This window comes from Bombina bombina, chromosome 5 (genome assembly GCF_027579735.1).
Source record: "Bombina bombina isolate aBomBom1 chromosome 5, aBomBom1.pri, whole genome shotgun sequence".
Taxonomy (NCBI): Eukaryota; Metazoa; Chordata; class Amphibia; order Anura; family Bombinatoridae; genus Bombina; species Bombina bombina.
The window spans coordinates 200,735,600-200,752,730 of NC_069503.1; the positions used below are offsets into that span (position 1 = coordinate 200,735,600).

The window sequence follows — 17,131 nt, forward strand, 5'->3', positions numbered from 1 at the left end:
ACTAGATTAACTTCTAACATCCTGCACAGAGCTATGTAAGGCAAGTGATACCATACCCTAATCCAGTGCTTGACGAATATGTTCAAAAATTAGGAGCCAGTAAGAATATTTAGGAGCCAGGCATATTTTTTAGGAGCCAGACAGTTGGATTTGTATATAGATATATGGAGAATAACCCAAAAAGTTAGGAGCCAGGGGTAAAATTCTAGCTGCCAGTGGCTCCCAGGCTCCTGGGTTTGTCGAGCCCTGCCCTAATCATTATGGACAGCCAGAAGTCTCGCAACTTCAGCTCCCACACTGTTTAGAGAAGTGGTAGATACCGAAGGCTGGAAAGAACCCCCCACCCGCGCCTGAACCTGCCAGAGCCTACCACAGAAGCCGTTCGCGATCTAAGGAAGGGCTTACCGACACCCCCAATACCTTCTTCAGCGACTAACCCAGATGCAGACATTGATTTTAGATTAGGGCTGGGCAATAAAAACTGCAATTTAATCGCGATTTTCTTATAAATGACTAACACCTTAATTTTTCAATACATTTTTTTATTTAAGACTACAGAATCTTAATGTACATGTTTCTCAATGTCCAATACACTCTGGGAGATTAAAAATACAAAAAGTGTATGTATGTATGTATGTATGTATGTATGTATGTATGTATGTATGTATGTATATATATATATATATATAAAACTCTATCTCTGATGAAGCGCATTGAGAATGTGCAAAACGCGTCAGTTCCTGCCTACCTTTGCACACTGATTTAGTGCCATACTCATACGATTTTGAATAAACCACTTTGGCCCAGAGTTCTGCAGTATCCTCGTCTTCCTTTTCATGAATGAATATATATATATATATATATATATATATATATATATATATATATATATATATATATATATATACACACACATACATACACATACATACATACAGGGAGTGCAGAATTATTAGGCAAGTTGTATTTTTGAGGATTAATTTTATTATTGAACAACAACCATGTTCTCAATGAACCCAAAAAACTCATTAATATTAAAGCTGAATAGTTTTGGAAGTAGTTTTTAGTTTGTTTTTAGTTATAGCTATTTTAGGGGGATATCTGTGTGTGCAGGTGACTATTACTGTGCATAATTATTAGGCAACTTAACAAAAAACAAATATATACTCATTTCAATTATTTATTTTTACCAGTGAAACCAATATAACATCTCAACATTCACAAACATACATTTCTGACATTCAAAAACAAAACAAAAACAAATCAGTGACCAATATAGCCACCTTTCTTTGCAAGGACACTCAAAAGCCTGCTATCCATGGATTCTGTCAGTGTTTTGATCTGTTCACCATCAACATTGCGTGCAGCAGCAACCACAGCCTCCCAGACACTTTTCAGAGAGGTGTACTGTTTTCCCTCCTTGTAAATCTCACATTTAATGATGGACCACAGGTTCTCAATGGGGTTCAGATCAGGTGAACAAGGAGGCCATGTCATTAGATTTTCTTCTTTTATACCCTTTCTTGCCAGCCACGCTGTGGAGTACTTGGACGCGTGTGATGGAGCATTGTCCTGCATGAAAATCATGTTTTTCTTGAAGGATGCAGACTTCTTCCTGTACCACTGCTTGAAGAAGGTGTCTTCCAGAAACTGGCAGTAGGACTGGGAGTTGAGCTTGACTCCATCCTCAACCCGAAAAGGCCCCACAAGCTCATCTTTGATGATACCAGCCCAAACCAGTACTCCACCTCCACCTTGCTGGCGTCTGAGTCGGACTGGAGCTCTCTGCCCTTTACCAATCCAGCCACGGGCCCATCCATCTGGCCCATCAAGACTCTCATTTCATCAGTCCATATAACCTTAGAAAAATCAGTCTGGAGATATTTCTTGGCCCAGTCTTGAAGTTTCAGCTTGTGTGTCTTGTTCAGTGGTGGTCGTCTTTCAGCCTTTCTTACCTTGGCCATGTCTCTGAGTATTGCACACCTTGTGCTTTTGGGCACTCCAGTGATGTTGCAGCTCTGAAATATGGCCAAACTGGTGGCAAGTGGCATCTTGGCAGCTGCACGCTTGACTTTTCTCAGTTCATGGGCAGTTATTTTGCGCCTTGGTTTTTCTACATGCTTCTTGCGACCCTGTTGACTATTTTGAATGAAACGCTTGATTGTTCGATGATCACGCTTCAGAAGCTTTGCAATTTTAAGAGTGCTGCATCCCTCTGCAAGATATCTCACTATTTTTAACTTTTCTGAGCCTGTCAAGTCCTTCTTTTGACCCATTTTGCCAAAGGAAAGGAAGTTGCCTAATAATTATGCACACCTGATATAGGGTGTTGATGTCATTAGACCACACCCCTTCTCATTACAGAGATGCACATCACCTAATATGCTTAATTGGTAGTAGGCTTTCGAGCCTATACAGCTTGGAGTAAGACAACATGCATAAAGAGGATGATGTGGTCAAAATACTCATTTGCCTAATAATTCTGCACTCCCTGTGTATGTGAGTGCCCTCTATTTTTCTTGTGTGTATATGTGTGTGTATATGTGTATATATATATATATATACATACACACACACACATATACACACACACACACATATACACACACACACACATATACACACAAGAAAAATAGAGGGCACTCACAGGTCTTTTAATAGTTGATTATTTATTCAGTAAAAAATAACATAACATATTTCAGGTCGACATTTCGGCTCCACAATTGAGCCTTTTTCCAAGACAATCTACAATGTAAATATTTATACATAAGTAAACATATGGTGCTCACAATATTTACAAAACTTTTCTAAAAAAGTTAATTTTTAAACATTACAATTAAAAAAATTTTTATATATATATATATATATATATATATATATATATATATATATATATATATATATATATATATATATATATATATATATATATACACACACACACACACACACATACACACATATATACACACACACATATTCATAACCTACAGTATTATTTTATTACACTGTGAGTATGCATTTAACCTGCAGCACTAATCTTGTATTAAAAAAAATAAGCAAGCTTCATAAAATACAGTAATATTCTTAGTTCCAGAGTGAGCAATCCCTGTGCCTGTAGAAATATTGCAAGTAATCATGCAGTAATATTCTATTTTGTGCAGTGCAGTATATCATATAAGAGAATGGACAAACAAAAAATGGCACTGCCTTGCATAGAGAATATGTGGGGTAAAATGATTAGAGGGACCTAGCACTGCACCCACAAATCAGCAACATTACTAATCAGTTATATAAAATGCGAGTAAGCTCTATACTCAAAATTTATGCTTACCTGATAAATGTATTTATTTCTTGACACGGTAGGTCCACGGCCCACCCTGTATTCAGATAGTTTCTTTTTATATAAACCTCAGGCACCTCTGCACCTTGTGTTACTGCCTTTCTCTCCTTTCCCTTTGGTCGAATGACTGGGGGATTGTGGGTAGGGGAGTGATATTTAACAGCTTTGCTGTGGTGCTCTTTGCCTCCTCCTGCTGGCCAGGAGTGATATTCCCAACAGTAATTGATGATGATCCGTGGACTCACCGTGTCAAGAAATAAATAAATCAGGTAAGCATAAATTTCGTTTTTTACTCTTGGACTCACACTGTACCTTGTACTAAGAGAAAAGTCTAGTACTTCATACAATATTTTTAGGCTGCAAATTGTATATTTCTTATATAGGTCACCACTTCTCTCAAAGAACAGTCAATTGATTTGAACAACCTATGACAAAGTAAACCTTTATTGGGTTTTCTAGCTCTCTGTCTTCATGTAGTCTACCCATAAGTCTGAATCATTAAATAGAAAAAAAAACTACAAGATCTGCATATAACCAATGTTATAACCAGCATGGCTCTAAACCCTATACAGTCTCACTTCTAAAGGATGACAGGTATAAGGTACCCATGTAAACATTGTTGATTGTCCATATTAGATGGTATAGTTCCCTTCCCACACATTCAGAAATGTTGCATACATATTTTCTTACCTTTGGTATCTAGTCTGTATCACGCATTAAGAGACCAACGTGATTTTGTATTACCATTATTTTGTAAAATATAGCCAACATAAAATATATAGTGAATCTCTAATGGGACCTAAATCCCCATACCTCCACCTAAGCAATAGTAAGCCATTTCACATCATTTTTATATACCCAGCGTAGAGCATAGCTATGGGGCTATTATGACTCTATAGCTTTCTGCAAAAGTAATTTACTTGAATAATTAGAAGTCTATGCCCAAGTGTAAACAGTTACTTACGTTTAGTAGAAATATTTCATAATTTAAAAAAAAAAAGCTAAAAACCCCAACAGTGTAGATATTTAGAATATTTAGCTGGTCATAATGAAGATCTAAAAAACAGTACGTGATTATCATATGAGCATGGCCTTATTGAAACCTTAAATATCTCAATTTGTATCTTGTCTAATGTACACAATGATCTTCTTCTACCCTGTGTGGTATGATAACATGTTTTATGTACGTCTGCACTGTTGGATATAAATAAAAGTAAAAAAAAAAAAGTTTAATTGTGAAAAATAAAAAAATAACTTTACTACGCTCTTTCCTTATTTACCTGTATTACCTGTAATTTATCTCTAAAATAATGTTTTTTCACTGTCATCGGAGAAGCGAGAGCATTATGCAGACTTCAGAAAACTCTCCCTACAACAGGCTAAAAAGGGAATTTTTATTGTTTAAAAAGATAGATAATCCCTTTATTGCCCATTCCCCAGTTTTGCATAACCAACACTGTTATATTAAAGGGACAGTATACACTCATTTTCATATAACTGCATGTAATAGACACTACTATAAAGAATAAGATGCACAGATACTGATATAAAAATCCAGTATAAAACTGTTTAAAAACTTACTTAGAAGCCGTCAGTTTGGCTCTGTTGAAAAGGCGGTTGGAAAGCCCACTGCAAGTGGCAAATAAGACACTCCCCCCTCCCCCTTCTTTTGCATATGAAAAGACCCTTTACACAAACAGGAGCAAGCTGGAGAAGGTAGCTGACGGTATTCACATAAAGCTTTGGGGCTTGGTTAGGAGTCTGAAAATCAGAGCAATGTTACTTAAAAATAAGCAAAACTATACATTTAAAAAAAAAAAAAAAAAAAAAAAAACTTTATGGGCTATATAAATAGATCATCTACAAAACATTTATGCAAAGAAAAAAATGAGTGTATAATGTCCCTTTAAAGTGAAGGTAAAGTTACCTTGTTGGTGATATCAAATATTATTGTTTGATCAAAAATTAATATGACTTTCATTCGTGATTTTTTTTTTTTTTAAATGTATTCTAAATAAAGTAATCGCCATTTTAAAAGGGACAGTAAACACCAGAATTTGTTGTTTAAAAAAAATAGGTAGATAATCCCTTTATTACCCATTCCCTAATTTTGCATAACCAACACAGTTATAATAATATACTTTTTACCTCTGATTACCTTGTATCTTTGCCTCTGCAAACTGCCCCCTTATTTCAGTTCTTTTGAAAGACTTGCATTTTTAGCCAATCAGTGCTGACTCCTAAGAGCTTCACGTGCCTGAGCTCAATGTTATCTATATGAAACACATGAACTAACACCCTTCTAGTGGTGAAAAACTGTCAAAATGCTTCCAGATTAGATTCAAGGTCTAAGAAATTAGCACATGAACCTCCTAGATTTAGCTTTCAACTAAGAATACCAAGAGAACAAAGCAAAATTGGTAATAAAAGTAAATTGGAAAGTTGTTTAAAATTACATGCCCTATTTAAATCATGAAAGATTTTTTTTTTAAAACTTTACTGTCCCTTTAACTCACTCTTTGTAGCTCCGCAAAAATCAACCCATTTTTTTTTTTGGTCTTGATAACGTTTTTCTATTAGCCAACTGACATTCTGGTCGTTAGGCGGCCGTCACTCCACGTCATTCACCTACTTGATGATATGCGCATGCGCTACAACTTATTACTGCATCTATGAATCCAGGAACGCTCCCGTTTTGCGCATGCATGCTTGTTTTTTTAGGAATTTCCATATTACGCAATCGGCCGATATGAACAAGCACATCACTTTAGCCCTGAAACTTATTTGCAAGTAAGTACCGCTGTCCTATACAATTGGAAATTTAAATATGTTCATTTTCTAATCTATTAGCTTCTTGACATACGTTTCATGCAGGTCAACGATATGCAGAATGAAGCTCATGTCTGTCTAAAAATAACAAAGTAGGTGACCATCCTGTCTTCTCCCCTTCTTGTCTCCTTGTTACTTTCTCTCCTATACTTTCCTTTACCTTATTCTTCTTTTTACTCTCTACCCCCTTCATTCTCAGTGTACTGAATACAAAAGATATCAGGGTATCCTGGTAGCAACGAGAGAAGACAGAATATAAACATTAGGATGATGATATCTTCTTTCATACTATGCTTTTGTATATCTTCCTTAGACTAAATGAGAAGTAATGTATTTATGGAATGGAGAGAGAATCTTTCAATAAAAATATTTCAAATAAAAAGAACAAAGTACTGAATGACTATCGTTATTCATTCTATAATATGTTTCTAATGAGAATAACGCATGCGCAGTTGTGATCTGGTTTGACAATTATCTCATGCGCAGAAGAGGCAAATCACTGATTGACGCATGCGCAGTTTCACTGAGCCTCGTGAAAGCGCTTTAGACAGACGTAGAAAGAAGGTGGGACCGCTCTGTACGTTAAAGACAAGGAAAGCAGGAAATAGTATTTGGGAGGAGTCAGGCATCGCAATGGTAGGGAGTTATAAATATTGATCATAGTGAAATAATAAAAGTATTGTGAAAAAAGTTAGCGATTAACTTATGTTAATAGTAAATAATGCAATTAGGTGTTAAAACTGTAGAAACTTTACCTTCACTTTAACATACTTTTTACCTCTGTGATTACCTTGTATCTAAACCTCTGCAGACTGCCCCCTTATCTCAGTTCTTTAGAGACATGCATTTTAGCCAATCAGTGCTGACACATAACGCCAGAGGAGTCAGCACAATGTAATTGATATGGCTGTGAAAAACTGTCAAAATGCACTTAGATAAGGAGGGGGCTTTCAAGGGATAAGAAATTAGCACACAAGCCTACCTAGGTTTAGCTTTAAACAAAGAATACCAAGAACAAAACAAATTTGATAAAAGTAAATTAGAAAGTTTAAAAATGGCATGCCCTATCTGAATCATGAAAGTTTAATTTGGACTAGACTGTCCCTTTAAAAGGGATACAACCCCATTTTTCTTTCATGATTCAGATAGAGAATATGATTTTAAGCAACTTTCCAAATAACTACTACTATAAAATTTACTTCACTCTCTCTGTATCCTTTATTGAAGGAGCAGAAATGCATTATAGGTAGGCTGACCATATTGCCGCTTTAAGAAGGAAAACATATGAAAAATACATGTCACATATACAAAACATTTCTTTAAACAGCCCTGGAAACAGCCCTGACGTATGTATTTTTTTATATGTGTCAGCCTAATTATAGGGAGCTAGCTGAACACAATGGGTGAGCCAATGACAAGACACATGTGCAGCCACCAATCAGCAGCTAGCTCCCAATAGTGCATTGTTTCTCCTGAGACTACCTGGGTATGCTTTTCAACCAAGGATACCAAGAGAATGAAGCAAATAAGATAATTTAAGTTAAATGGAAAGTTGTTTAAAATTGTATGCTCCTTCTGAATTATGAAAGAAAAAATGTATTTCATGTTTATTTAAATCAGTGCTTTGATGCAGGAAATACTATCAACTTGTAATACAATACAATACTCACTCATCCATCAAATCTAAAATATATATTTCTATAATGCCATTCATTTGGCAAGAATATATAATACAGGGATTATTGTCGCATCATTCTCTCTGTAACAAAACATGTATTTCCAAATGTATCTCCTTTTGAAATGAACGTTAGCCTCTAAAAAATGTCTATCGTGCATATGAAAGAACACTGTTTAAATATGTTAAAAAAAAAATTTGCATGAAAAAGGATAAACGGGACAAGAACACCTCGATATCTGAATATAAAATGTTTCGGTTATACATAAAACAACTTTGCAATATACTTTATTTATCTTGGCCCCTTTTCAGTTTTAAATTTCCCTCCCACATTGAGGCTAACCTTGTTACATATCTGTCTAATTGGCTTTAACTAATAACTGCAAAACAATGCAATTTATACTAGCATGACGACTGTAAATAGCCATCTTGTGTGCAAGCTCAAGCCTAAATTAGCTTCTCCAAGTAAGGCAGGGAGTGGGTGGAACTTGGTGTTCAGACTGGTGGTGATACATTAATCTGTCGGAAGACTGCATAAAACTGTAATTACACTAAATACAGTAGAACTGAATAACTAATAAATACACAATAAGAAGAATATGCAATAGCACTTTGAATTTGAAATGAGCAGTAGAATATTTTCTGGCAAATTTCAAAGTTAACCCAATTTCCCTACCCCTGTATCACGTGACAGCCATCAGACAATCACAAAATGTATATACATTTATACTGTATTTTTGTACATGATCAGTAGGAGTTGGAACATCAAAGTGTGCACATTCTGAAAATAAAAGTATATTAGAAACTTCTTTTAAATTGCATGCGCTATCTAAATGATGAAACTTTAATTTTGACTTTAGTGTCAGTTTCATTTTGAAGCTAACAAAAAATGCAACTGGTCCCTAGGGCTTCATTGCTCGCTGGTTGATAAGCAAATCTCCCACAACTTTATTAGTTAACCAGTCAGTTTTACAAAACCAAAAACTAATACCTTTCAAAATGCCCTTTTTTAGATACAAGGATGTTTTGTGTCTACCTTTAAGAGAGCTGCAATGTATTTAAAAAAAAAAAAAAAAAAAGATATATAAAATAAGATTTCTGTATATGCAACTGGTTAAAGAATATTCTATTGAGATCCATATTTCCTCAAAGAAATAAAGCATTAATTGTCACAAAATGCTATGTCTTGCAATAAATAAAAAATATATAGAAAGAGGTCTGATTTTACATAATTTAATTCAATTTGAACATATATGCAAATTTCAATATAAAATTAGCATGTAAACATTTTGGCGTGAGTTTTTAGTGAGAATGTTCCGCAACTGATATTCTGCCGTCTCTGCAATGTGTGAAAAGTAAAGTGCACGCTGATTAAATTTGAGCCTTATGTATGACTTGGGTAACACAAATTATATGCAAGTCAACAGAAGCATTACATATATATTATATATATATATATATATATATATATATATATATATACACATACATACATATATATATATACACACACACACACACGCACACATATTTACAACATGGGTCGTATGCTTCAACAAGTACATATGTAAATCATCATAATATATAAGCATTTGTACTCTTGTGTATGTCACTGCTGAATACGACAGTCTAATAAGAGAGGATACTAACAGGATTACTGTAAATAAATACATTCCCACACCACAGCCAGTAGTTATCATTGAGAGATAATGTAGTTTTTATATTTACAAGGATCATAGAGGTACAAAGATCTTAAATATGCAAAGGTTATGGGATGTTTGTACAAAGATCAGATCTTATTTTTGCAGGATTTGCACAACTAGCAGATACATTAAAAACATTTCTGAGAAGATCAAGCTAAGCTGCAAATATTTATTTAAAGAAAAAAAAAAATATGTTGTGCAGGCTCGATGTTCATTAAACAAAACTGCTCCTAAAGTCCTGGTATGGAACTTTTTACTTTCTCTGTTTAAAAAAAAAAATGCTGTAACAAACTCCATTTTGCTTTTAGTCTAGCTGTGTGCTTGCAAGAGAGTGCCAGACTTTCTATGTGTTTTGGGTACGGTGGGTTGTTTTAACTTTTTACCAGCTTAGATTACGGCCACAAGCCGAAACGCGTCAGCTGTTTATCCTTCCTCCCACTGGATTTCTAAGTACATGCTGACTGTTTGCTGTGATTAAACTGTTTTTTGTTTACATATAGAGTTTTAGTTTTGAGCTTCTTATTTGTAGCATTTGTTATTTAATAAAGCTACTGGACACCTGTGACAGGTGCTCCCATCTATTGATTTCACAATACTAATGATGCCTACATGCTACTTGCAGGCATTAAAAGCACAGTTAAAGGAAAGATGTCCTTGAATAAATAAATAGAATGTTCTAAAGAAATAGACCCTGGACATGAAACTAAAAACATTCATGGTGCACATAAAGCATGTCATTTTAAGAGGCTATGCACTTTACTTTGTTTATTAAAGTTACTTTTTTTTCCCTCTAGGCATCATTTTTTTTTTTAAAGCATACCTAGGTAGGCCGAGACGCAGCAACAAACTACTAGGTTCTAGCTGGTGATTGGTGGCTGCACATATATGCCTCGTGATTGGCTCATAGATATGCTCATCTAGCTGACAAATGATGTGCGCATTTCCTTTGTAAAAGTTATGTGCAAGCAATAGTGTTATAACTAACACAGTAGGAGATATTTATGTCCCGTTAATGGTAGCTGTTCTTGTTATTATACATAGATTTGTATAAAACCCCTTCCTGGCTCCTCAATATACAACTTTCAAACCCAAGTTTGGATTAAAAAACACAAGACAAGCTGTAAACTTAGTTTGTAACAGCTGTTCAGCGTGAAGCAAACATGAAGAGATCATTTCCACATGACAATGAGTTAGTGTCACATGTTTGCCATCAATATTTTTTTTTTTTCTAGCCCTAGATTACAAGTAGAGCACAAAAAAACATTAGCACTATCGGGCTTGATTACAAGTGGAGCAACAACCAATAGCACAGGGTGCGTTATCCTTAGTGTATTGATTTTCAAACCTGTCCTCAGGCTTCCACAATAGTTTAGATTTACAGGATTGCATTGGATGAGAGCAGATAAAATAACAGTTTACTAATCAAATTAATATTTCACCTGTGCTCCAGTTTCAAAATGTGGCCTGTTAGAGGCCCGAGGACAGGTTTGAAAACCAGTGCCTTAGTGTGACCTTGCACAAAGAACATAATCTGGTAAAACAAGTGGATGGTAAAAGAAAGATTTACCACAGAATCTTAATGCGGCTATCATTTTTTAACGTGCTCTAAGTGTGTCAAAGTCACTTAGATCACATTTCTGGCCCACTTCAATGTTTGATTTGAAACGATAGTCCTCGATAATACCTACATGTTTTTATGCACTGAATTTCTGATATGTGAATGGCTTATTAGATATTTGCGCTAACATACAGGCATATTGATGTACATAATTAAGTGGTCAGTGGGTGTATGTGTGTATGTGTATATATATATATATATATATATATATACACATATACACACACACACACACACACATATACATACATTGCAGGAACATCCTTTTAAGAAGGTCTGGCATCTCTCCTACCCCCCTAGGAGGTTGTTTTCTTTTGATGTTTCTTTTTTATACATTTTTAGTATAATGGTGGTTTCAACAGGCAAAACAGCTATTTCAAATGACAAAATAAAGGTAAAAGCTAACTGTAAAAAAAAAATGAATTACGTTTAATAGTAAAATGTATAATTGAGGACTCATAGGGGACAAAATTTTACTGCATTCTGTCCCTTTAAACGTTCATATAAATGAAATTTGGTGCATCAATTTGTATGTCACATGCACCAATTGTGACATTTTACTACTTCTCAAAGAGTGGGTGGCGATGTATTAGCAATTGGTATAATATTCAACACCACATAAATGTGTACTGCACAAATGCTTTTATGCACAACACATACATTTCAATTATGACTGTCATTTTAATAGTGTGTCTTACTGAAAAAAAGATTTTTGGCTTGATTCTTGGATTAAAAGGGACACTCAAATCATTCAGATAGAGCATGCAGTTTAAAAAAAAAAAAAAACACAAAAAAAAACTTAATTTACTTCTATTATTATTTTGTGTGCGGTCTTGTTAAATTCCCTGAGGCACCAGCTGCTACTGAGCATGTGCAAGAGTTCAGTGTATGCATATGAGTCTGTAACTGGTTGATGGCTATCACATGATACAGTGTGCAAAGAAAGAAGCAAACTGAAATTCCTCAGAAAAAAAAAAATCCTGATAATTTGAAATTCTGAGTGCTATTGCACTCTTATTGTGCATATATAGATTATGAAATTCTACAGTATTTAATGGTCCTTTAAAAAGGGACAGTCTAGTCAAAATTACACTTTTATGATTCAGATAGAGCCTGCAATTGTAAGCAAGTTTCTAATTTACTCCTATTATCAATTTTTCTTTGTTCTCTTGGTATCTTTATTTGAAAAAGCAAGAATGTAAGCATAGGAGCCAGACCATTTTTGGTTCAGCACATGGGTAGCGCTTTCTGATTGGTGTCTAAAATGTAAACACCAATCAGCAAGCGCTACCCAGGTGCTAAACCAAAAATGGGCAGGCTCCTAAGCTTACATTCAAATAAAGATACCAAGAGAACAAAGAAAAAATGATAATAGGAGTAAATTAGAAAGTTGCTTAAAATTGCATGCTCTGAATCATGAACGTTTAATAATGACTAGACTATTCCTTTAACAAATTTGGCTGCAAATTGCCTAAACCAACTATATCATATGTAGCATGAGCAAGATATAGAATTTGCTTTTTGGGCTCTATTTTAACACAAAAGCAAGCGGTGTTTAATGTCCTTTTAAAAGTCTAATTATTGTAGTCTTGTTGCTGAATCAAGTCTTGAACAAAAAAAAAAAAAAAAAATTCTATGTCACTAGTATACTGATTTGCACAGATCTTTCTGTGTTGCTCTTTCGCACTGATATATCAAGCGCCAAAATGAGCCAAATGCTGCTGTTACATTCAGCATTAGTTTCCAAACTGAATACCTAATCCCAAAAAGGTGCCCATGCATAGTAGTAGATGCTGTGATAGTTCTAAAGCTGTTTGTAATTGGAACCATTAAATACAGGGTATAACTATTATAATAAATGTATATTTTACTTATTGTCCAACGGCTTCATGTAGAGTTCTTTCATCTTATTTCTCAGTGATCTGGTTCCTCAGTTAGGCAAAGTTACAAAACTACAAGGGAAGAGTTTACTAAGTTACTAGCCAATATAGCAACATTCTGAACGGAAAACACATTCAAATGAGCTACAATGCATGAATTATTCATACATAATGTTAATCGCATCAAACTGCATGCTATTTGCCATGAGCGTTATCAATAATAAATAAGCCACAGTGACTGAAACTGGAGATGCACATTTATCACATGTGAAAGTTCTGTTGTGAAATATAATATTGAGTCTCTATTTAACAATAGTTAAGCTCTTGATATATTGAATGTATACAGTGTACATACAGAGTGATCTAAACGCAGTGGTTCTCAACCCAAGTGACCTCAAGGCCCGGTACATTTCAGCCGGACATGTCCAGGGCCCAGGAGTCATATGTATATATACACATACATACACATATACATATATATGTATTGTATTTTATTTATACTGCCGCTACATGCCCAGGACCCTCGCATATGTGTAATGGCACTCTGAAAGGCCTGCCTGGTATTCCTGATATGTGGAGTGGTGGGCCTGTCAAGAGTATGTAGTGGGGGCATGTTGGGTCATGGCCCACTAGCAGGGCTGTCACGGCCCGGCACCGGGCCACGGCCCGGCTGTTGAGAAACCAGGATATTCTAAAGAAGATGTCAGTCCAACTACTAACAAATTAGTAAAAATTAGCAATGAATTATTTAATAACTCTGCAGTAGAATCATGTTCTCTATTTCAGTAAAGCTCCAAAAAATATTCCATTTATTTACTCAGATGTTCCTGTACTACACAAAAGATACATTTCGGTCTTCAGGAACAACAAACATTCTAATTTCCAAGGGTTATTTGGGGTGAGAACAGGTTAGTTAATGTCAGAAGCTAATTGTACGACCAGTACTGTAGGTCAGATATCCTGAAAATCTGGCTTGTTGGAATTTTAAGGAGACATTAAATAGTAGAGAAAGACAATGCATGTCATTCTTACTTTGCTGTTGGCTGCCTTATAAAGATGCTGTAAAGCTAGTATTGATTTATTTAGAAAAACTATTAGGTACAGAGACTGACATTCTTGTACCTAAGTAAGCTCTCGCTCTTGTTTTCACAGCAGACGTGCTCCATTTATCAAGCTGCAGGGGCAAGTCTAGTCTGCCAATCGCTAGTTAAGAAACCGCAGTAACAAGACAACGGCCTCCTAACCCTACGCCAGCTAAAAGGTGGTAGAGTTAAATCACCTCTAACTCCTCCAATCAGGGTGACTGACTGGTTGTACAAGGGCAGGGGTGTCTGCACAAAAACTTCCTTGTGCAATAATAAATGTCCACTGACCATTAACAGCTAATTTGAGCAGATAGGTTCCTTGCTGTCAAAAGATGAATGGGGCCCCTGGTGTTACTGGTCCTTTGACAGTTGCTCAGCATGCTCATGTTGTACCTATATATGCTTACTCTTCATTTGACAAAAATAGTGACCCCTGTACCTAAGAGGCAAATTATAATTAAAAAAAAAAACCTCAACGTACTACTTTTGCAGCATCTACATTAGAAAGCAACAGCAAGGTAAGAATTAGACACCTGCTATTGTTGTCTTATCGTACTGCTTAATGCCCTGTTTTAGAATCCTTTTCCAAGTAGTTGATGCACATAAACAAAACCGCTAAGGAGGACATTATTTCCAATAAATAAAGTGTCAAACTAAAACCAGAAAGGAACACACGGGTACAGTGTTTAAATGAGGGTGCACAGCATACGCGCATGTGCTCTATGCATAGTAAAACTATCAATAGAAATAATAAATTCTGCTAAAACCATTTTTGCTTATACACATATGGGGGGGGGGGGGGACTTATTTAAAAAAAAAAATACATTCATGTGGATGTCCTGTGTGAGTTTTATGTCCTTTAAATTCTTTAGTTCAAAAACAGCAGAAAGATACCATTATATGCCATAATTACTGTTCTTTCTATACGGTCAGCCTTGCAATTTTGAGTAAGGGAGGATGTTAGCTGTGATAAACATAACACAATGTGCTTAACCTGTTGTCAAACAGGAACACCTACATTATTCTTCAGTGCTCCTCAGATCTCACAATAATGGCACATCCCTAATAGTGAATAGTCAGCTAGCAGAAGTCTGCAGACTAAGGAAAAACAAACTATATCCAAAATCCCTTCAACCAGAGGATTCAGACACGCTGAAGGACCAAGCCCACTATGTAACTGGTCTGAGTCATGTTATTGCCCTCCCTGCCAACAAGAGAGCAATACTGTTGCAGTCACTGGTAAGAAATGTATTACAGAGCTGTAATTATATTGCGTATTTCCAAACAAGACTCTGGCCTCCAAAAATAACACACTTTGTACTTCTTATATAAAAATAAACAAACAACAGAATCAAGACAAACTTGCACACACCAAACTTATGGTTTTAAAATAGTACAAATGTTTTTTAAAAACAAAAAAAAGACAAAACAGTGACATGGAGGTAAAAGACAGCAACTTGTATTAGTTCTTGAAAAGGTTAACACAGCTTACAAAATGTTTTATTATATGTAAACTTTTTCTAGATTTTAGTAAACATGCTTTAAGAATACCAATAAATATACCATAAGAGAAGAGATTTCAGGAGCCACGGCACCTACATTTTTTCATTTTCTCTCATACTAGGGTTTGACTACATATACCCCTGCAAAAAAATAATGTGTGTGTGTCTAGCTCCCTGATATTCATGATGGCTTATAAAGGAAGTGTGTCAACCAATGTTCTAGGCAGATATACACATTTTAAGATACAAGTATCTGCAGAGTACTTGGCTTTTGAAGGCATAGACTCACACAGTGTATATCCACAATAGTGTAACTCCCTTACATTCCCATTGATTAGGCAAGAGTGGGCTGTACCTTTCCCATTAGTACCCAGCTCAGCAATGTAGAAAGCTGAACACAGAGATATTGATCATTTGGACTACTAGGTCTGTCTCCCTGTGGTCTGGGACAATCACTTAACTCTTCCACTGCCAGCAAAGGGTGCAAAGCACTGTAGTCCTCCCTGACAGCTAGGTGCTTACCACAGAAACAACCTAATGGTCAGCATTATAAGCTTTGCATGGGTTGATTGCAGTTTGATTTAGCTATGCATGTTGCAGCTGTAACTTACCCAGGCAGGCAGATCAGAAGTGCAGATAGAATGTTTCACAGCCTTCTCTTCGTTTTCCAGAAAGGATAGTGCCCTGTTTAGTCGAGAACTTTTATTCCCTTTATTTTTTTTCCACCAGAACAGAAAAACCAAAACGATAAGCAGCCAGCTGAAGCTCAGTCCGAAGTATCCCAGTACATATACAGGAAAAATGAGGATGAAAGTCTTGGCAAACTGATAGAAGAGCCCTGCTATATCCACACTGATCATGCCAGGCTCCTCTGCAGGAGGCTGCCCATTTACTGGAGAGGGTGCAGGGCCAGTCTCTGCTTCAGTGCTGCTAACTGTAGTCATTATACAAAAATAAGTGTTGCTAGAAAAGACCGAAAATGTTTAATTCTAATCAGCAGCAAAGAGTCTGCTCACCCACACATGGAGAACTGCACCAGTACCCTGCCCCCTCCGCAGCTTGCACAAATACCGGAGTCACCGTATGCCACTGCCATGCACATCTGAAAGTAATTGCAGTGCGCTCACTCTAAGGTGGGTCAGGGAGCTAAGGCAGCACAGGCTGACACTGACTGCGCCCCGCCCACTGCTCACAGGATGTGCAGAAAGCCAACATTGTCAGCTTCTTTTTTTATTCAACTAACTTTATGTGCACAGACAAACAAGAAGCAGCACATCTGAACTCTGCAGTTCAGTTATGCATTTGTAGTCTAGACGCTACGGAGCCTCATGTGAGAGACCTCTAACACTTTCCATACTAAAGTTAATTAGGAAATGTTCATAGAAAAAAGTCTGCTATACAGCTATTTCTCTAAATTATATTAAATTAGCTCTAAACTATGACTCACAACATTTGCAATGGCCAAACAAGGACATACATATGATATACTGTCAAGA

The 17,131-nt window shown here is 35.9% G+C and overlaps 1 protein-coding gene across 3 annotated transcripts in view; it reads right to left on the bottom strand.

Moving 5' to 3' along the window:
• Nucleotides 1-16,791, bottom strand: part of ESYT2 (extended synaptotagmin 2) — a 581,700-nt gene extending 564,909 nt beyond the window's left edge. For all 3 annotated transcript variants that reach the window (XM_053713830.1, XM_053713829.1, XM_053713828.1), the window contains exon 1: nucleotides 16,247-16,791. In XM_053713830.1, the coding sequence (XP_053569805.1) occupies nucleotides 16,247-16,579 (333 nt within the window). In that variant the 5' untranslated portion in view covers nucleotides 16,580-16,791. The remainder of the gene's footprint in view (nucleotides 1-16,246) is intronic.
• Between the last annotated feature and the right edge of the window lie 340 nt (nucleotides 16,792-17,131).